This window comes from Ipomoea nil, unplaced genomic scaffold, assembly GCF_001879475.1.
Source record: "Ipomoea nil cultivar Tokyo-kokei standard unplaced genomic scaffold, Asagao_1.1 scaffold1125, whole genome shotgun sequence".
In the NCBI taxonomy this organism is placed as follows: Eukaryota; Viridiplantae; Streptophyta; class Magnoliopsida; order Solanales; family Convolvulaceae; genus Ipomoea; species Ipomoea nil.
Genome location: NW_017617553.1, coordinates 1,497,667 through 1,519,717, shown reverse-complemented (window position 1 = coordinate 1,519,717; position 22,051 = coordinate 1,497,667). Strand labels below are relative to the sequence as shown.

At 35.8% G+C, this 22,051-nt stretch overlaps 2 protein-coding genes and 1 long non-coding RNA gene across 3 annotated transcripts; 1 reads left to right on the top strand and 2 right to left on the bottom strand.

Annotated features, from left to right (window-relative positions):
- Nucleotides 1-2,491: 2,491 nt before the first annotated feature.
- LOC109183421 (UPF0160 protein-like) lies at nucleotides 2,492-16,287 on the top strand. The gene is made up of 7 exons (XM_019333508.1): nucleotides 2,492-2,845; nucleotides 2,938-3,084; nucleotides 3,228-3,326; nucleotides 3,533-3,724; nucleotides 3,895-4,014; nucleotides 4,180-4,251; nucleotides 15,649-16,287. The coding sequence occupies exons 1-7, from the start codon at nucleotides 2,600-2,602 to the stop codon at nucleotides 15,871-15,873; spliced, it is 1,101 nt and encodes a 366-aa protein (XP_019189053.1). The 5' UTR covers nucleotides 2,492-2,599; the 3' UTR covers nucleotides 15,874-16,287.
- LOC109183423 lies at nucleotides 12,061-12,676 on the bottom strand. Its single transcript, XR_002054541.1, has 2 exons — nucleotides 12,614-12,676; nucleotides 12,061-12,247 (listed from the first exon to the last, which is right to left on the bottom strand). It is a non-coding gene; the product is annotated as an uncharacterized LOC109183423 (long non-coding RNA).
- A 249-nt stretch (nucleotides 16,288-16,536) lies between the features above and the next one.
- LOC109183422 (rhodanese-like domain-containing protein 14, chloroplastic) lies at nucleotides 16,537-17,951 on the bottom strand. Its single transcript, XM_019333509.1, has 5 exons — nucleotides 17,575-17,951; nucleotides 17,341-17,480; nucleotides 17,108-17,246; nucleotides 16,915-17,017; nucleotides 16,537-16,827 (listed from the first exon to the last, which is right to left on the bottom strand). The coding sequence occupies exons 1-5, from the start codon at nucleotides 17,795-17,797 to the stop codon at nucleotides 16,713-16,715; spliced, it is 720 nt and encodes a 239-aa protein (XP_019189054.1). The 5' UTR covers nucleotides 17,798-17,951; the 3' UTR covers nucleotides 16,537-16,712.
- Nucleotides 17,952-22,051: the final 4,100 nt, after the last annotated feature.

Below are 22,051 nucleotides of genomic sequence, written 5' to 3'. Positions count from 1 at the left end.
CAGGTTGAGTTACAGTTAAATAAAGTAATTTCCCTGGATCTTGGATAAGCTCCCCTGATCTGGTAGGAGTTTGACATTTGGATCCATATGAGTGTTAAGAGGTTTACAATTCATCATAACTGTTTCTTCTAGTATATCCAATGCATACTTTCTTTGTGATATGCAAATTCCTTGCTTGGATTGCGCTACTTCAATTCCCAAAAACTATTTTAATTTCTCGAGATTTTTTGTTTCAAAATGTTGGAATAGATGTTGTTTCAACAATTGTATTCCTTCAACATCATCCCCTGTAATGACAATATCATCAACATATATAACAAGATAAACTCTTACCATGTTGATGTCTATAAAAGATGGAATAATCAACTTTGCTTCGATTTAAACCAAAATTTTGCACTACTATGCTAAACCTTCCAAACTAGGCACGAGGAGATTGTTTTAGGCTATAGAGAGAACGTTTGAGCTTACAAACTAAGTCACTCTCCCCCCAGCAACAAACACAGGAGGTTGCTCCATGTAGACGTCTCGTGGTCATTTTAAATTTGAATTTTTTAAAAAAATTAGGACCATGGGTGGTTATTTTTTAAAACATGGAGGACCATTGGAGGTCATTTAAAACTCGGATGACCACAACTGGTAAATCGCTAATACTCAGAGGACCATTGGAGGTATTAACTCTTAATTAATTGGTCCAAGCCTATTTCATATTTGAATTATAATTATAATTGAATTTGAATATAATTTATTATATTTGGACTTGATTCTGTGCAAAGTTCATTTTCTTGAATAAATAAATGATTAATTAACTAATTAAAAAGTGGAGTTTGTTGATGGATTTTGGTTAGGCTTTCCACTATAAATAGAGCCTTCATTTAACATCATAAAACATAATTTTGAAGACTTGAAGAGTTGAGAGCTCATTGAAGGCATTTTGAAGGTTTTGAAGATCTTGAAGGCAACTTGAAGTCATTGGAGGTATTTTGAAGCTCTGCAAAGTTAACTGTCTCGAAGCTTGACGTTTGTTGTTGAAGATCACGCCACTTGAATCCCGGAAGCTACGCCATTTGAATCCCGGAGGCTACGCTACTTGAATCTTGGAGGCACTTCAGTAGAACACGTTAGTGAAGAATCAGAGGACTACACAGAGATTTTGTACACGCACCTTGAATTACACACACACTGTAACCCGATTTTGTGAATATATACAATTTCGATTCTTTATGTTTACACCTGAAATGGTCATCAATACTTTATCACTTTCGTTGATGATATTTCTAGATTCGGTAAGGTTTACCTCTTGCATAAAAAAAAGTGAAGCTTTAGAAGTTTTCAAAATCTTTAAAGCGGAAGAAGGGAATATAATTAGCAAGCATATTAAAGTTTTTCATTCAGATCGACGGGGTGAATACCAATCTAATTTGTTTGGTAATTTTTGCAAAGAAAATGAGATTATCCATCCTCATACGCCTCAACAAAATGTAGTTTCAAAGAGGCGTAATAGGACCTTACTTGATATGATTAGGTTGCAAATTTACCTATTTCCTTTTAGGGTAAAGCACTTCTAACTGCTGTTCACATTTTGAGTAGGGTACCTTCAAAAGACATTGGAAAAACTCCTTATGAACTTTGGTTTGGGAAGTCTCCAAAGTTGAATTATATGAGAGTTTGGGGGTTGTGTAGCACATATTCTTATCCTGGATCCTAGTAAGGACAAGTTAAAGGCTAGAACAAAAAGATGTTTATTTATTGGGTATCCTGAACACTCTAAAGACTATAGGTTATTTGACTCGATTGATAAGGTTATTATTAAAAGTAGCATGTAAAATTTCTTAAGGATAAATTTGATTACAATGAGCATCTTGGGGAAAAACCTTAGCTTAACGAAATCAATGACAATCTTGATTCTCTTCCAGTTGATTTGTATGAAAATGATGGGTAGTCAACTTCAATAAGAGAAGGTCATCCAGAACCTTCAAGAAAAGGAAGTAGAGAGAGGAAACCTAGTGCAATACTCACATCTCCAGATTTTTACACTTATGCAGATGAAGTCTATGAGAGGGTAATGTTGAATGAAGATGTTAAAGATCCTATGTCCTATGAAGAATCTATAACTCTGAGACCAATAGTTATTGCGTTGGCCATGTGTGGATCATGATCCGAAATGACTTCGTTTCACTTAATTTATTTTTCACACAACTCACTGTAATATACATTTTTATAAATCATAATGTACATTATTCTACAACATAATGTACATAATTCTAACTCATAAAATACATTATTTTATCCAAAAATTTTATTATTCTAACACATAAAATATATTATTCTAACTCATAATATACCTTATTATAACTCATAAAATTCAACGACGTCGTTTTGGACCGCGATCCACACAGCTATGTGGACCAAGGTCCGCACAATAATTTGCTTATAGGTTATCCAAAGCCCATTGCTAATCGGGTCACAACTGGGTCGTTTATCGCACATTTCACAGCTTAACGAATACAATTGAAGTTAGCGATGCCCGGGAAACGAACATCAACTACTACGAGAAGTTCGTTGGCTCTATTGCGAGCTAGGATTTAGCAACGTCAGAGAAATGCTTGCAGCTTTCGGAGCGTGGACCCAGAGGCTCTGGCGCCACCACAATTTCACCGTAAAATCCATTTATATCGGCAATTCCAGGGGTTATTCCTCTTCTGTTGCTGCCGCCGCCGCCTTACCGCCGAAGAGAATAGGAACTCACAATGGTAGCTTCCACTGCGACGAAGCTCTCGCCTGCTTTATGATTCGCCTCACGAGCAAGTTCTCGAACGCCCAAATTATTCGAACTCGCGACCCTCAGGTATAGTATGATTTTGCCTTGTATGTTTACGTTCAAGCGTTGGGATTGATTACTATGGAAGATTTGAGAAAAATAATGTGAAACGTTTGAAGATTCTGAATGAGCTTGATGCGTTAGTTGATGTTGGGGGAGTGTATGATTCAAGCAGAGACCGGTACGATCATCATCAGAAAGGTTTTAATGAAGTTTTCGGCCATGGCTTTACAACTAAACTGAGCAGCGCAGGCCTTGTATATAAGGTGACTTACTATTTTCAGATAATTTTCAACTTTTCTCAAATAATTTTGCTTGTGTTAAAAAGACTCAATATATGTTTGCAGCTAAATAAGTGATTGTTAAGTTGAATCATAACTTTTTAAATTTGTTCTTTTAATGTTTCTAGCACTATGGAACAGAGATAGTAGCAAAGGAAGTTCAGCTTCATGAAGAACATCCAGATGTTCATAGATTATTTTTGGCTGTCTATAAGAACTTTATAGAGGTATACCTCAGCTGTATACTATCTAACTGCCTTCTTTGACTCTGAATGGGGTTCTTGTATTTATAGCAAAACCTTTGGTGCACAATTTTACATTTATTTTTTTGCTGAGTTGCACCTGAATCCATAATTCTTGGGCCTGACTTGTGTAATTGTTCATTACATATTTGTGTGCCTATGTTCATTTATTACAATGGGTGTTTTAATAGGCAGTTGATGCTGTAGATAATGGAATCAACCAATATGATATAGATCAGCCTCCAAGATATGTAAATAATACTAGCCTGTCATCAAGAGTGGGAAAACTGAATCTGGACTGGATTGATCCTGATCAGTCACCTAAGAAAGAGGATAAAGCCTTTCAAAGTGCAATGACTTTAGCTGGGAGAGAATTTCTGGAGGTATTATTCTCACAAACCTATTTCTTAGTTTACTGGCTTGTAGAAGTTTTATTGCTATGATACTTTCGGAGTTCAAAGCAGATGACCTTAAGTAAGATTTATGTTATTTTTTATACGTGGCCTTAAGTAAGATGTGATTATGAATTAAAGCTTCAAAATTTCTCTTCTAGTGTATTCATTTCTATGCGAAATCGTGGTTGCCAGCAAGATCAGTTGTCAAGGACTGCCTTGTAGCAAGGGAATATATTGATTCTTCAGGGGAAATCATGGTGCTGACTAGGCCTTGCCCTGTGAGTAGGAAATCATGAAAGCTCTCCCTCTGATATATATATATATATATATATATATTTTCATTCATTATACATCTAATCTAATCATCTATATTTAAAATTTATTTTTAATGAAATAATTCATCCCTAAAAACTCTTGACTGTACTTTATTTATATTATGGCAGTGGAAACTTCATATATTTGAGCTTGAGGTGGAAATGAAGATTAATCCTTCAATCAAATGTGTGATTTACCAGGTACATATTAGTTCAACTTTGCCTCTTTTTTTTAAAAAAAAAAAAAAAAAACTTTTTCATGGTGGCATGATAGGTTATCCTTATGCTAAAAACCAACTGATATTGGGCTGCAAAGTTTGAGATAGGAACAAGAATTCAGATAATAACAAGAATTATTCTCAAAACAACTAGAGAAGGAAGGTTATGCAATAATATTAAAGAGAAAATGCTTCCTAGCTCTAACAGTAACCAAAGAGAATTCAAGCGTTCATCAGCAGTTTAATAATAATCAAAACCTAGCCATTCATAGCATATCAATGATAAGGGAAAAGAAAATGCCATTTATTATTTGAGTAGAATGATTACACCAAATGAGCTTTGTTATAGTATCTATATATATATTAGGCAGTCTAAAGATTTAGGGTTTGGAGTAGGTAGTCTTTTGGAAACTTGTTTCCTTGTTTGTTGAGATCCCAAACTCCCTATTTTCTGTAAAATTTATGCTTGTTTCTTATTGATTGAAGATGTTCTTTATAGAGGCTAATATAAAGACTCCTAACTTGACTGGGACTAAGCTAGCTATCTATGAGTTCTAGTCTAACTAAACTATTCTATTATGTCAAAAATAGGATTATGTCAATTGCTCTTTCTTTCCAAAATCTAGCTTTCCTTGTGTTGGTCTACCTCTACGGCAGTACCCCTTCCCCAAGAATGCATCATTACTCCCCTTTGGGACATCAAGCTTGGCATTTTTCTTGGAATGCTTTTAGTGTTTGTGTCTTCCTTTGTCAGTCCATCCCACTGAACTTGTATCTCTACAATGCCCCATTTATTCTGGTTTTAAGTACCGTAGCTAGTTGAATGAGTACTTGATCGTCCACCGTTTGCTATAAATTGGCGCACCATTGTTAATCCCGGCCAATCAAAGCCTCGTCATAACCGGTGAACTGCCCCATCCAGTTTACTTGGCTTGTATTCTACAGTAAAATCATAGCCCAATAACTTGCTCATCCAGTGCTGTTGGGGGGAAGTTGCCAGACACTGTTGTAGAAGATACATTAAGCTGTAGTAGTGATTTGTTCAGATGATGAACGGATGTCCCCATAAGTAGTGCTTCCAATGTTGCATTGCTTGAGTCAGGACAATTAACTCTCTTTCATAAGCTGGCAGTTTAAAGTGGTGATCTGCTAATTTTTTGCTGAGGAACGCACTTGGGTGCATTTCTTGTAAAAAACCCCCTATTCCACTCTCTGAGGCATCACATTCCATAATGAAATGTTGGGAAAAATCAGGTAATTGTGAAACATGTGTAGATGATAGGGTTGATTTGAGCTCTTCAAAAGGCTTTGAAGCTTTCAGAGACCATGAGAAGGAATTTTTTTGTAGCAAATTTGTTAAAGGTGCTAGTGTGCTACTTTAATTCCATAGCCTCGAATAAAACTCTAGTAAAATCCTGCCAATCCTAAGAATCCTTGAAGGCTAGTTGTGCATGTTAGTATTGGCCATTCTTGTACGACTCGAATTTTGTCATTATTTGCTAAAACTCCCTTTCCCAATTACATATCATGCCAACTATCAATGCAACCAAGCACCAAAGCGGTGGGCCAATCAAAAGCAGTGCTCTTCAAGGAGTAGACAAACTGCTTAACTAAAAAGATTACCATAAGTTCGTGCGTCCTGCAGGTTTCCACAAAATGAGTGAAGTGCTATCTAGGATTACCCTTTTTTTTATCAATTTACTGAACTTAGGAGGTTGGTAGCTAAATGGCATCTTCAACTCTTCAGTTCTTTTAGTGTAGGGCTTGGTATAGGTGTAGGAGGGTTGTTCTTCATCATATTTTCCTTTGATGGCTCCTATGATATAGTCCAAGCCTTCATTTGATCCACTAGTATTATGATTTCAGTGACCGGTATGCTCTTCTCAATTAGTAGTGGGTGGGAGGCAGCTTCTTCCAATACCACTTAGGCTTGACAGGAGCAGGTGATTGCAAAGTAAACCTTTGGGTTACTTTCCTGGAGCATGACTTCCTTGTCCCTCCATTATGCTCCTCACTCTATCACAGACTTTTTAAAGTTAAAAAGCGCATTAAAGCGACGAGGCCGGGCTTTGCTTTAAAGCGAAAGCGCAAAGCGAACCGTTACTTTTTTCATGAAAAGCGATTGCTTTATATATATATATATATATATATATATATATATATATATATATATATATATATATATATATATATAGGCTTAGGTTCAGGTGCGGTGGAGGCCGCAGGTGAAACGTGCGGTTAAATCTCAGCCATTAATCAATTCATCTTAAAAAAAAAATTCGCCACATGCGATCTACAACAATGTGCACTGGAAGGCAAAAATGTGCACGGTAAAGCACATAAATATGCAAAAACTATTGAAAAGACTAAATTTAATACATGATCTTCAACCCAGATCATAAAAGATCATAATATTCAACTAAAATTAGTAATTAGTGATTCATTCAAGATCAAATGCTCTTTAAGATTGAAGGCAAAATGAAAATATGAAATAATTATTGAAACGACTAAGGGTGTGTTTGGTTGGTGGGTTTTGCCCATAGGAATGGGTATGAAAGTGATTGTTGTTGTTTGGTTGATAAGTTTTTAGAACACTACTATGGGTTTCGAATACCTTATCAATTGAAAAATTCATTCCCAAATACAATAAGGGTTTCATTCCCTTATTCATTCTCAAGCACTACTATTAGTAACCATTTCCATTCCACCCTACTACCAAACATGTTAAATACTTTCACCAAAACCCATTACTATTACCAAGTATTTGATACCCATTCCGATTCCGATTCCTATGTGCGAACCAAATACACCCTAAATTTATTGCATGATCTTCAACACAACCATAAACGATCACAATATTCAACTAAAATAGTAATTAGTGATTCATTCAAAATCAAATGTTCTTTATATATATATATATATATATATATATATATATAACACCTACGATCTTAAGGGTTGAAGGCAGAACAATGTGCCCTGTAAGACACGGCAATGTGCTCTAGAAGAATGGACAATGTGCACGATAAGGTAGAAAATATGAAATAATTATGAAAAGACTAAATTTAATGCATGATCTTCAACACAAATCATAAACGATCACAATATTCAACTAAAAATAGTAATTAGTGATTCATTCAAGATCAAATGTTCTTTAAATATAAATAAATAAATAAATAAAGTAGTAATTAGTGATTCATTCAATATCCAACGATAAGTACTCATTCAATCCTCCATATTAAAGTCATCTTCTTTATCACACAAATCCATATTGTCAAAATGGATAACTCAATCATCCTCCAATGCTTCTTCATCTTCATTCACTAGTCTATGCTTGGGAACCTTTTCGTTTGACCTTTCCCTTAGAGTTAGACCTTGAACTCCCAACCTTCTCTTTTCCTTTTGAAGCATGCCTAAGCAAACTTATCAAAAGTGACGCGAGGCGGCGCAGTTTAGTGTTGCCTGAGTAGGCGATGCTACATGAAGTAGCGCGCGCTTACTTGCACTTTTCGGCTAAAAGTGACGAGGCGAGAAGCGCAAAAAAGCGAGTTTTTGTTTGAGAAGCTAGTTAACGTCAGATTTTAATTAAAAAAAAAACAAACAAAACCCTTTAGTCTTCGCGAAACCCTTATCTCTCCACTCTCAGTCTCTCATGGTCTGTCTGCGACTCTACGCCTCTCACTCTCATCGTTGACCATCGCCTGCCTCTTTCTCTGAGTTGTCGATGCCGATGGCCCATCATCGCCAACCATCCACCTTGTCGGCTGATGATGCCTTTACCCTTTGCGCAAGGTAAATCGTCGGGCTGCCTTTTCGTTTTTTTTTTTCCTCTTAAGTGTTTAAGTTTGTCTATATATATATATATATATATATATATATATATATATATATATGTTGGAGTTTGTGGATTTGTGGACATAGTGTTGGCATTTGGCACTGAGTTTTTTTTTTTTCCTCTTCTTAAATTAAGTTGACTTGTAAAATTACTATAACTAAAATCTTAAATTTAATTACATATTTACATTTTATTCAATCTTAAATAATTAAACTTGTTAAATTATTATAGGTTGGCGGTAGGCAGTTGGCCGTAAGTTTTTTTTTTTCTTCTTCTTTAATTAAATTGATCACATGAATGCTTAATTGTTGAATACATTGTAATTGTTTAGGTGAAAATTATCATTTACCATAAGAGAAAATTACCGATTTGGTCCCTTGACTATGAGGATTTCACCAATTTGGTCCTCGACTACTAAAATTATTCAATTTGGTCCTCGACTATGACATTTTTACCTGATTTGGTCCTACGTGTTATTTGCAGGTCAAACCTAAAGGGAAATTTTGGAATTTTAAAAAGGTATCTTCCTTCTTCTTCCCTAAATCTAAGTCGTTTGTTTTATATAGATAGGTTATTTGTTTTCGATAGCAGTCGCAACTTCAATATGCAACCAAAGTGCCGTGAATCATCTTCATCTACCTATAATAATCGAATGATGTTCAAAAATTTGCTGCCTTGTACCAACATCATTTTCATCCAGCTATAAGCATCTTCATTTTCGAACATCATTCGATTCTTATAGTTGGATGAAGATGATTCACTGCACTTTGGTTGCATATTGAAGTTGCGACTGCTATCGAAAACAAATAACCTATCTATATAAAACAAACGACTTATATTTAGGGAAGAAGAAGGAAGATACTTAGCTTTTTTTAAATCCCAAAATTACCTTTTAGGTTTGACCTGCAAATAACATTTAGGACCAAATCAGGTAAAAATGTCATAGTCGGGGACCAAATTGAGTAATTTTGATAGTCGAGGACCAAATTGGTGAAATCCTCATAGTCGAGGGACCAAATCGGTAATTTTCTCTTTACCATAATGTCAAATTCAAAAAATCAAGATCCTGGATAGGACCATGGTTAATCGATTTTGGATAAGGGCAATACGCATGTGCGTTGCAAATATTGTGAATAAATAACAAAGGGTGGAATTTATCAGCATAAATTGCATCTTATTGGATGGAATAGAAATGTTACGGGGTATACAAAATGTCCCCAAGTTGTCAGAGATGCATTGAGAGAATCTTTGCTAAATAAGAAGCAAAAAAAAAAAAAGGAAGTGAGTTGAACAACGACAATGGGTGTTCCTTCTCACTTTGATGAAGAAGGTGATGAAGGTATGGATGGATGTAGTTTGAGTTCTTCTAACAAATCAATTAAAGGTCTCATGAATTTGTATTTTAATACAAAAGAGCACCAAAGTTTTAAAAGGTCTAAAGACGGTGAGGGTGTCACATTGGAGGCATGCAAGGAGTTGCGGAATAGAGCTATGGTGCAATTTTCACGGTGGATGTATGAGGCCGGACTACCATTTAATTGTGTTCAATACAATAAAAGCTTATAAGGGTTTATTGAGTGTGTTGCACTTGCACAACATGGGCTGGGAATGAAGACACCTTTCTATCATGAAGTTAGAGTGCCATATCTAAAAAAGGAGGTTGAGCACGTTAAGGAGTTGTTCAAACCACACGAGTAGATATGCAATACATATGGTTGTTCTTTGATGATGGACAATTGACAGATAGGAGAGGTCGACAGGTCGTGCATTTATTAATATTCTAGTAAATTGTTCACTTAGACCGCATTTCCTTGAGTCGGTAGATGTTAGCAAGGATATGGTGGATGCTAACAAAATGGTAGAACTCTTTGAAACTTTTGTCAATCAAGTGGGAAGGATAAAGTTGTGCAAGTCATATCTATGCTTCAGAGAACGTGAGAGCTGGTATGTTTAAAATATTTGTTTTTTTTTTTTGTTTTTTTTTATCCTTTGTATTAAAAATTTAAGATTTTTAAATTTTTAAAATTTTAAATTTTTTAATTATTAAATCTTTACATCATTTAGGCAAGGATTTAATGGACTTGTACCCGACTTTGTATTGGACGTCATGCGCTGCCCATTGCATTAATTTGTTGTTTAAAGACATCTTTGTGATTCGTTATTTTGCATTGGTGTACAAACGTGCTTTGAAATTGTCGGTGTACATCCATTCGAAGACAAAACTTTTGAATTTGTTGAGGAAGTATACTGGGAAGCGTGATTTGGTCAAGTTTGCTAAGTTAAATTGTCTAAGATGTAAGAACCTGGAGGTTTAGACCACGTTGCTTCTTGGACATTGGCAAGGCAAATAAACCATGCCCAGCTTCTCACGTAGACATTTCCTCGGTAATTTTGTCATAAACATCTTGGTCTCGAACCAACCTCTCCAAACACTAATAAAAGTCCGCAATAACTTATGGCGATTTAACTGTAGGAGAAACCGGAGTCTCACTGCTATACCAGAAGTAATCTGGATTCAAGTAGTACGCGGTTGCATGCAATGGTTGACGAAATTGGGAACTCCACCTTTTGTCTAGAATTTCATACATCTTCTTGTACTTGCTTAGATTGTTGTTGAAAGCCTTTGCAATTGCTTCCTTGGTGATCTCCATCGTAGGATAAATACAACCCATTGATGGCTTAACATCTTTATCAACTAACCGAAGTGTGCTAATCAATGGACTGCCTATTTTAAGTGTCTCTAGAATTGTATTCCAAAAGTTTGACATTTGAACAATTCTAGAACACTCTTTTCTTGCTTCTTCCTTGAAGTAAGACCTAGTGAAGAATTCTTCTGAATTGAACAATTTTTTAAATTGTTTTTCTGCTCGTGAAGCCTCTTGAATGTCAAGAATGCTGTAGCAAACTGAGTCTTAACAAACTTAACCAAATCACGCTTCCCGGTATATTTCCTCAACCAATTCAAAAGTTTTGTCTTCGAATGAATGTACACCGACAATTTCGCTTGTACGCTAATGCAAAATGACGAATCGCAAAGATGTCTTTAAACATCAATTTGATGCAATGGGCAACGCATGGTCTCCAATACAAAGTCGGGTACAAGTCCATTAAATCCTTGTCTAAATTATGTAAAGAATTAATAGTTAAAAAATTTAAAATTTAAAAATCTTAAATTCTTAATACAAACGATAAAAAAACAAATATTTTAAACATACTAGCTCTCACGTTCTCTGAAGCATTGTCAGATATGACTTGCACAACTTTATCCTTCCTCACTTGATTGACAAAAGTTTCAAAGAGCTCTAGCATTTTGTTAGCATCCACCGTGTCTTTGCTAACATCTACCGACTCGAGGAAATGCGATCCAAGTGAACAATTAACTAGGATATTAATAAATGCAGACCTCTCCTATCTATCGACTTGTCCATCGTCAAAGACCGATGTGGTTTAAACAACTCCTTAACGTGCTCAACCTCCTTTTTAAGATATGACACTCTAACTTCGTGATAGGAAGGTGCCTTCATTCCCAGCCCATGTTGTGCAACACATTCAATAAAGCCTTGTAAGCTTTTATTGTATTGAACACAATTAAATGGTAGTCCGGTCTCATACGTCCACCGTGAAAATTGCACCATAGCTCTCTCCCTCAACTCCTTGCATGCCTCAAATGTTACACTCAAATTTTACACTCTCACTGCTTTTTGACATTTTCAAAATTTGTGTTCCTTTGTATTAAAATACAAATTCATGGGAACTTAATTGATTTGTTAGAAGATCCCAAACTACATCCCATCCTCCGATCCCGCCACCTTCGGGAAATCCATACCTTCATCACCTCCTTCATCAAAGTCAGAAGGAACGCTCATTGTTGCTGTTGAACTCACTTCTTTCTTTTTTTGCTTCTTATTTAGCATAAATTCTCTCATTGCATCTCTAACAACTTGGGGACACTTTGTGCACCCCGTAACATTTCTATTCCCTCCAATAAGATGCAATTTATGTCGATAAAATTCCACCCTTCGTTATTTTTTTACAATATTTGCAACGCACATGTGTAGTGCCCTTATCCAAAACCGGTGTACCATGGTCCCATTTAGGATCTTGATTTTTTGGATTTGACATTATGGTAAATGTTAATTTTCACCTAAACAATTACAAAGTATTCAACAATTAAGCATTCAAGTGATCAATTTAATTAAAGAAGAGGAAAAAAAACTACTGCTAGCCAATTGCCTACTGCCAACATATAATAATTTTACAAGTTTAATTATTTAAGATTGAATAAAATGTAAATATGTAATTGAATTTAAGATTTTAGTTATGATAATTTTACAAGTCAACTTAATTTATGTAAAGGAAAAAAAAAAGAAAAAAGCTCACTGCCAAATGCCAACACTATGTCCACAAACTCCAACATATGTATAGTATAACTATAGATAGACTTTAAACACTTAAGAAGAGGGAAAAAAAAAAACGAGAAGGCAGAGTCGGGACGAACCCGACGATTTACCTTACGCAGAGGGCAGAGGTAGCGTCAGTCGACGAGGAGGATGGTCGGCGATGATGGGCCGTCAGCGTCTCGCTCTCTGATGGTTGGCGTCGACAGCTTAGAGAAGGAGGAACCGAGGAAGGCGATGGTCGGCGATGAGAGTGAGAGGCGCAGAGTCGTAGACAGACCGTGAGAGACAGATAGTGGAGAGGTAAGGGTTTTTTTGTTTGTTTGTTTTTTTTTTTTTTTTTTTTTAAATTAAAATATGACTGTTGACTCGCTTCTCAGACAAAAGCTTGCTTTTTTGCACTTCTCGCCTCGTCACTTTTGGCCGGAAAGCGCAAGTAAGCGTGCACTACATCATTTAGTAGCCCTTACTCAGGCGACGCGAAATTGCATCGCCTCGCGTCGCTTTTGATAAGTTTGAGCATAACATTGTAAACATGTGAGCATTCTGGTGTAGCCTTGAATAAAGGAGATGGTGGGGATACAAGGGATGAACTCTTATTGCTAACATTTCCCTTTAGGGAAGTCAAACTACCGTCGTTAGGAGTTTCCTTGGAAGAGGCCAAACCCCTAGCATGAGTAGCCATCCTCAAGATAGTAGGGACTCTTTCGAGTCTTTGGACCATTCTTCGAACTATTGATTAGAGCAAGGAGGTAAGTGGGTCTTTCATTTAATGACTAGCGTTAGAGTTAGTTGTAGGTGCAAACTTGGAACTGACAACTTGAGCCTAGGTCATCCTGAACATGAGGTTGTTTGATAGCATTGAGAGCAATGGTAAAAGTATTGGTAGACGTAGACGTAGATTAATAGTAGAGAAATGAGAAGCAAAATGGTCCCACTAGGCATGCCAAAATTGTGAACACAAAACTTGAATTATACCGTAGTATTAAAATTCAAAGTATCGGTTACAAGTAATATCAAATATGGATGGATGTAATCTTTGAATATGAATAGTTCTCTAATTCACCACTAGAATATACCATAAAGTATTATGTCTATTTGTTGAAGGGCTCAAGTGGCTTGTTTTTCAATAAAAAGGCATGTTTGTAGCTTAATCTTCATTGAAGGGTTTCCAGATCTTAAATGGCCTACTCCTCAACAAGGGAATACTGGAAGTGCTCAAGATAATATTTTGGTAGAATTCCGACAGAGGTTTGATATGGATTTTCTGAGAGATCCCAATCTTGAAACGAGGATCCCATTCTAGAAATAAGGATCTCTATTTATAATGGTGAAGATATGCAGACTTTAAGGGGGTGTTTGGTTTAGGGTATGTAAGATAACCAAGGTAGTATGTGCTTTGGAATGTTAGATTCCCATATTTGGTTCAAGTTATATTAATGTGACTTACCCTCCCCATTAGATTTTAGGTTTCTTTTTAGGCAATGTGATTCCCTTCATCCCTTGTTTGCCTTAGGTTTTGTGAGATTTCCTTGCACTTTTTACTCTTTAGACCCTTATAGCAATGTATTAAAATGTTTAATCTTTAATTAATTGTATAAATTTACGAAGTTACATAAATTAGTGTGTGTAATGTGTATATCGCCAAATTCATTGTAAAAAAATGCAATTTACACAAAAAAAGAAGAAGGGTGAAAATAACATACATGAAAGAAAATAATCTTTTAATATGTTTAGAGGTTATGTGATATACCCTTCACTTCCTTAGGAATCTTGATTTAATATTTTTGGAGAGAATGTTAGCTTATTGCATGTGTGTTAGTTAATTAATTTTAAATCATTTACTTATATATATATTTTACCATTTTCTTATTTATATATTTTAATTTTGAAGTTTATTGAAATATATGAAAATATGTTAATGGTATTTAAGTAAAATTACCATTATAATATAAAAGATAACTCTCAATCAAATAGGTTTATACTTTATATTACATACCTCAGTTTTAAACAAACACAGAAGTCTTAACATTCTGACGCTCCCTAGGTAGACGCCCCCTAGGTATTTTCAAACTCTTTGGCACATTATGTTCAAATTAAATAATATATATTTGAATTAATATGAAGATTTATCCCAAATGTCACTATCAAGTCCAAGTTCACAATTCTATCACATTTAAATTCAATAACTTAAATTTTAACATTGTGGTTTAATTCAATTTAAACCCTAAGCTCAAGATATCATCAATGCACCATCCTTAGCCAAAAGCCAAAAAAGATTATGAGGGTGTTTGGTAAATGATTGATCAACCAAAATTATGATTGGTAAATGATTGATAGCTGATTGGTTTAGCTGATAGTTGATTATGTTAGTTGTTTTGACCAGCTAATAGTATTAATGGGTTATAAAAATGTGTTTGGTAAATTAATTTAATTACATGTAAAATGACCCATAAGGACACTCATATTATGTAATAATAAAATAAAAATAAAGACAAAATAGGCAATTAAAATCCACATGATTTTAACTAAGAAATTGGATTGGTTGGCCAATTTCATTTGACCAAACAAACCAAATGTTAGTCCGGCTAGTGATAATTATAATAATTAATTAAACAATCATCTTCATCTTCAAATAAAGTCCAATATATTTATTTGCCCATTTATCATTATTAAATTTCATATTCTACAGCTGCCTCTCTACTCCTTGAAAGAAAGTAATTGTAAAGGACTCCATGCCTAGGGGCTAGTCACTAGTGTTGCTCTAATATGTCTAAAGACAACAATCTCCTTAGGGGAGCATGGTAGTGCTTATTCTAAAAGAAACATGACTCTTGCACATTATAATAAATTAAAATTTATGACTTAGTTTAATAATGCTCCAGTATAACATGGGAGAAAACATGTTAAAAGAAAATCCCATCTGCTTCAACATTCTTTAAAAAGATTGCAAATACTTTATTTAAATTAGTTACAACCTAGTTCATGGGGAACTAGCGAACCGCATCTCGACCCCTCCCTAACAAAGGTTTCCTTTTTCACCCTATCATGATAAAGCCATTATAAATTTGAAATGCGTATGAATGTCAGTCTCTCTATTTGCTATTGCTCATTAGGCCTAATCTTCTTGTCTTAATCTATCTTATAGGATGACAGGAGTGAAAATTGGCGTTTGCAGGCGGTAGCAGTTTCACCTGATAAATTTGAAAGTCGAAAACCACTACCATCTCCTTGGAGGGGGTTGGCTGATGAAGAACTGACTTCGGTTGCTGGCATCCCTGGTTGTATCTTTGTGCATATGAGTGGTTTCATTGGAGCAAATAAAACGTATGAAGGTGCTCTTAACATGGCAAGAGCTTCTCTAGAGTCCTGAACACAAATTGCTGCTAAATGTACCTGAACACTCTTAAGAAGTACTTCACCACCTTTTGATTAGTCAAACTCAAAGCAAAGTTGGTTCAACCTTCACTGGTGTTGTGTGCTTCTGATCCATGGAAGATATGATATGTCTCACTTATAGGGTATTCTTATAATTATTAATTGTTGGGTTGAGCACTCAATTCAAATTTTGTTTCGCAGCTGATAATTGTCAACCCATTCGCTTACAGTAGACTGGTGCTTGTAGGCCTATTGGCATTTCGGATCTATCCTGGTGAATACTCTAGTTGCAATTGATGATAGGGACAAAATATTACACTTTCCTCAATTTTATTTTTTACACAAAGAGTTCTATAAGCTATGGTATTTAGTTGAATTTAAAATTTTGGCAGTCTTATTTTTCTTTGAACTACTTGCATTGATTTTCTTGAGTATTTAAGTTTGCTATAAGACATTTTTTCTTTTACTTTTAAAAACTTTTAAACTGTCAATAGAATATTGGAGCTGTATGCTTTATTTGGGATCATTTGTAAATTTGATAAAATTATAATTCATTTGGCATGTCTAAACCTTTAGTTCACAAATATAAACATATATATTTTCCTTGTAAAAAACCTTTACCTTTTCCTCATTGTTGCAGTCATTATATAGCTCTTGATTTGCAGATTATTTTTGGGTTTTTATTAGTGCACACATACAGGTAGCAAGATGGAATATTCGGGGAAAAAGCCAAAGTGTTTCTTGTTGATCTATGTCTAATGAAAAATCATCTCTATACAAGGAACACATTTGTGCTAGCATGATCTTACATAGGTTAACAGACCGACCGAGCTTTCATTCTTCAGAAACTGTAGGTAATCCTTCCTTATACCAGGTATAGAGCCCTCCTTCCAAGTGGTAAACATTGGTATAACCATTGAGAACTAGCACATAGGCTGCAATGAGTGACCTTCACCAGATAGTAGGAGCAATTAGCAGTGAGGAAGAGGAAAAAATTGAATCGAACCTAAGAAGTAGGGAGAATAGGGAAGGGAACCTTGACTGCTGGCCTTCTGGAAGATTTTGTGTTGGCTTCATTGTACCTCCAGATGAGCAAGCTACTATGATTTTGGCGGTCTTATCTATTTTAGATTCCACAGCTGCTTGCAATGTGAAATGGATAGTTAGAAACATAAGGGTGCTAAGGTAAAAGTAGAATGGAGAGAGTGAATGTGTAGGGGAGTATTTACTTTGAATAAACTCTGGATTTTCTTCTGTTCCTTGGAATATGCCAAAGAAGGCAAATGCTGCTCGTCTAGCAATGTCCCAAGCTGTCCACTCCTTGATTAGCCTATATATTTGCACATTCACAGCTCCTGGTGGGTGAGCCTGTATATAACAGCCAGCCAGAATTAGAGCAGTTGAACCAATTCAGATGAGTAGAAGGTATTTCTGAGTTATATTGTGTGATGATTTGACTTACCTCCTTGAACTCTGCTTCTGGGCGTACGTCAAGAATCACAAAATTGTTTTCTTTCTGAAGTCTGAATGCTTCCTTTGCATCTACACTCCTTACCCTTTTCTCAAGAAGCTTTGCTCTCTTAGTTGACCAGTCTTCTTCAGCTATATATATATAATAATCAAGAACTCAAATTTATGCTGAAGTTATTTCATGTAATTGTTTGATCATTGATGGAGTGTCTTGGTAAGTGATTACCTGGTGTTTTGGCAGGTTTGGTTGCTGCGCATCTAATGTTGACAGTAGCAGGCCTGGAGCTGAAAGACAGGCTCCTGCTCCTGCTCTTGCTCTTTGAGGATGTCGCGGTTCTGGTAACCTTTGATTCCTTTACCACAATTGAAGTGTAGCTATGTGATATACTACGCTGAAAATTATGGTGCAGAGCTGAAGAAGATGATGAGCCGGGCGTAAGGGCAGCCATATGGAAGCAATTTCAGAAAAAAAGGATAACAGAGGTATGGGTTTTTGATCTTTTTTAGTAGTAGTGTAATCTTAAATGTGTTATGAAGGCCTATGTGTAGCTACTTAATTTGGGTTTGCCTTGTTTTGGCTGGGAGGAGATATGAGATATTCAGTGGGGTGGGGTAGGAAATGTGATATTTTAGTTCCCTCGCAATCTGAGTGTGTGGTGGTGGTGTGAAATTCCCCTTACTATTGGGATTTCTCCCTCACTCATCTATCTTTAACCTCACCCATCATATTTTGACATATTACACTTTGTGTCTGCTCCTTTTTGAGAAGATTAATTAAACCCATATTCTTTCACCTTAGCTTGCACAAATTACTGGTGAAGTCTTGTCCCATCTACAAGAGATCAATGGGGTGTTTGGTAAATGACTGTTAGTTGATTGGGTTAGTGGGTTTGACTAATTGATAGTATCAGTTGATTGTAGAAAAGTGTTTGGTAAATTAGCTGTTAGCTTATTACATACAAAATGACTTCCTGAACAGCTTTTTGAATTCACTCAACAGCTAATAGTGGTCAAATAAGCCAAAATTGGTTGATAGGCCTAACTATTTTACCAAACAGGGCCAATATGTTTTAGCTGCTAGAGACAGGGTTTGGGCGCTTGGCCGACCTTTCACCCGCCTCCGCCCAACAATCTCTTTAGTCACCAATTGCTAGACTTGACCTTTTATCAGCCTCCGCCTAACACAATAAACACAATCAGTTAGTTAACTATCAATCAGACTTATAACTTTACTTTTTGAGAATGTTGTTGCATACACATGAATCTCGATTAGATTTGATACTTTTTCTTAAAATGGAAAAACATATATTAAATTTAAAAGCAAATGATTGTCAAATTACAATAATAGAATGAGCATGGAGGCAGATTGATATTGCTATTGGTATAGCTGCAGCTTCATACACAAATGCCGTTGAATCGCTCGTCCATAGATAACTTGTAATATCCATCTCCATTGGGGCCTGCAGTCTCATTCGAGTGAGAGAAAAATCGAATACTGTCCGAAAAAAAAAAAAAAAAAAAAAAACCAATCTCCATTGGGGGGAAGTTTTAATCTCTCTATCTTCATCCCTCAACACCATTCTGCAACAAAACCTAATTTAACTACCACACCCCGTCCACCAAGAAAAACTTAAATTTTCATATTAGCTGTTGCACCGAAAAAAGGTGCCTACAATTCAGCGAGGGGATTATATTAGTCACTGTGTCCGATTTTGGGTACACTCCCCAAAAAAACTTAACTTCATAAAAAAAGAAGGAACTACTTACATATATAAAATCGATCATATCTTCCATTTTGTATCTATGCTTCCATAATGTGTTACCAGTTGGGGGAGCTAATCTTGTCTTTCCACCCCACCTCTTCTTCATCAGATCGCGCCATAAACTATCATCTGATCCTAACACTCTCCATTCCCTGCAAACTTCACCCAATCAAATCGCATCATTATATTGTTAGTTCTATTCCTTTCCTATTCCATCTGATCTTGTTCTTGATCTTTTCTTAGTACATACATACATTATCCACGAATTTAAAATTCACCTAATTGAGCAACTAAGAGACTGCGGTGATCCAGTAAACCCAAAATTTTCAGGCGCACGTCCTTTGGTAATCTTTCCATCTGGACACAGAATTGTACTAGTGTTGATATGATTGATATTCTTGAAATAACAATAATATATTTAGAGTGGGTTCAATAACAACTTTGGGAAATTATAGCCACAATATATTATATATATGACCTATTCTTTTGCATCTGCCACTTCATCAGCCCGCGGCATTATGCAGGCGTTCAATTCTCCCTTAACAATAGCTACAAACCATCGTAGGTAGGATTGGTGATTGTTTTGATAAGAAGATGGTATGATTGATTGGTATGATAGTCTTAATTAGTGGGATGAGGGGATAATTGAGGCAGATTCTAAGATAATCATCATTTAGTGTCTTCCTTTAATTCGTACAAATCGTACAATCATTATTGCGTGGACCGTTGTGTGGACCACGGTCCAGAAACACATAATGTACATTATTCTAACTCATAAAATACATTTTTCTAACACGTAATGTATATTATTCTAACTAATAAAATACATTATCTTACACCATAAATTTCATTATTCTAACACATAAAGTATATTATTGTAACTTATAAAATACATTATTCTATCACATAAAGTATATTATTCTAACTCATAAAATACATTATCTTACCTAAGAAATTTCATTATTTTAACACATAAAGTACATTATACATTATTCTAACACAAAGTACGTGCATTACACATTATTTTAACACATAAAGTACATTATTCTAATTCATAAAATACATTATCTTACCCCATAAATTTCATTATTCTAACAAATAAAGTACATTATTATAACTCATAAAATACATTATCTTACCTAAAATTTTATTATTCTAACAAGCGCGTTGAGCAAGGAATTTTTTTAACATCAAAACAATGTCGTTTTGTTTATATGGATCACGATCCACACAATAATTTGCCTAATGCGTAACGTTGACATAATATCTTCCAAAACTACTTGGATCGAATTAATTCCATAGACTAGGTTGTTCATAAATCTATAGGCCAGTTTGGACCTATGCCATTGCATTTATTGTTTTAATAGTTGTAATTTTAATTACTTTTATTCAAATAAAAAAGATTTAAAAAATATTACAAGATAAATTTGACAAACAAGGTATGTATGCAAGTTTTATGTTGATACAATTCTTCATACACAGGCTCAAGTCATTCTCTGAAGATCACATGCACAATTCTTCTCTTTCGCATTTCAATAGAGTCCACATTTACTCCAAGCGTGCCACAGTTCTTCTCTCACTTCTCAATAGAGTACACATTTACTCCATATGTGCCGAGGTGTTAACGGTATTGAAACTTAGATACTCAATTGTGTAAGGCTCTTGAGCGAGGGTAACCCCTCGAGCTTTTTTCCCTTAAGCAGAAATTTGGTTAGTGTTGAGATTCTTCACAACAAAACAAAAGGGTGAAACACAAAGGAAACATTATTATCAATGACAAAATCTTTGACAGATAGGAGAGAGTTGATTAGGGCTTGAACATGTAACACATTATGTAATTGTAGGGCACATGAAGAAGATGATATGGAAGTGTGTCGAATACTAAAAATATTCAAACATGTACTATTACTATATTACAAACTCGAAATTTGTCATTTCTTGTGTACTCTTCCACTCGTTGCAATGAGGAGGGATCGGAAGTGACATGATGAGTGGACTAGCATCGCAGAGCCAATTCTGAAAGAATGAGGCATCAACTAGATCATTAGAATGAGCCACATTCGCTTGAGGAATGGGTGCTCCGGAACACATCCTATATCACTGTAAAGTAGTGTGGTCAATATCGTTGTAGATTTGGCACTTCGGAACATAGCCACGACCCATGACCACAGCCTCGGCCAACTCTATTACCACGACCAAGGGGTTGTTCAACCGGTTGCTCTGATCTTGAAGCGACAGGTGGTAGTGGGGGAGTCGGTAGATGGATATCATCATCATAGATGAATTGATGTGCGGCGAGATAGTCATTCAGCAAATCAATTGTCACAAGTTCCTTTGTGGTCAATGATGAGACCATCACACGATACTTAGGGTGGAGGCCTTTAAACAGGTAGAGATTCTGCTCATCTAAACTAATAATGCATATATGGTTGACTGAGTTTGCTAATTAACTGACTAGGACTAACCACACCGGTTCTTCACTAGGCAGAACTACATCACTGCCTAGACTTCCCAATCACCTGGTTAAGCTGACCGAAACGTTCCCCTTCAAAACCGGGAAAGTGAACTGCCCTCTCTATCCGTTTCTCCGAGTACGAAGCCATGAATTGACTGTCTAATCACATTCCGTCTACCTTTTCTCCTTTAGATTAAACACTTGGCAATGCCTCCCTGACCGGCCAACCTATAACCACCACTTGGAGCACATGCCGGATCTTCCGCATGTGTCTCTAGTCTCGCCTATATAAGGCACATTTATTGTTGAAGATGAGAACTTTTCCAAAAACTACCTATCCAGACCTACCCAACTTCACCTCCAAGCTTTGGGTTGCATGATTAGCTACAATGGAACAACCATCCGAAAGCTGAGCCGGACACGAAAAAGAACCATCAACGTAACGTATCCACTGAGATTGCGACTACGGAGAAAGGGAACAAGTT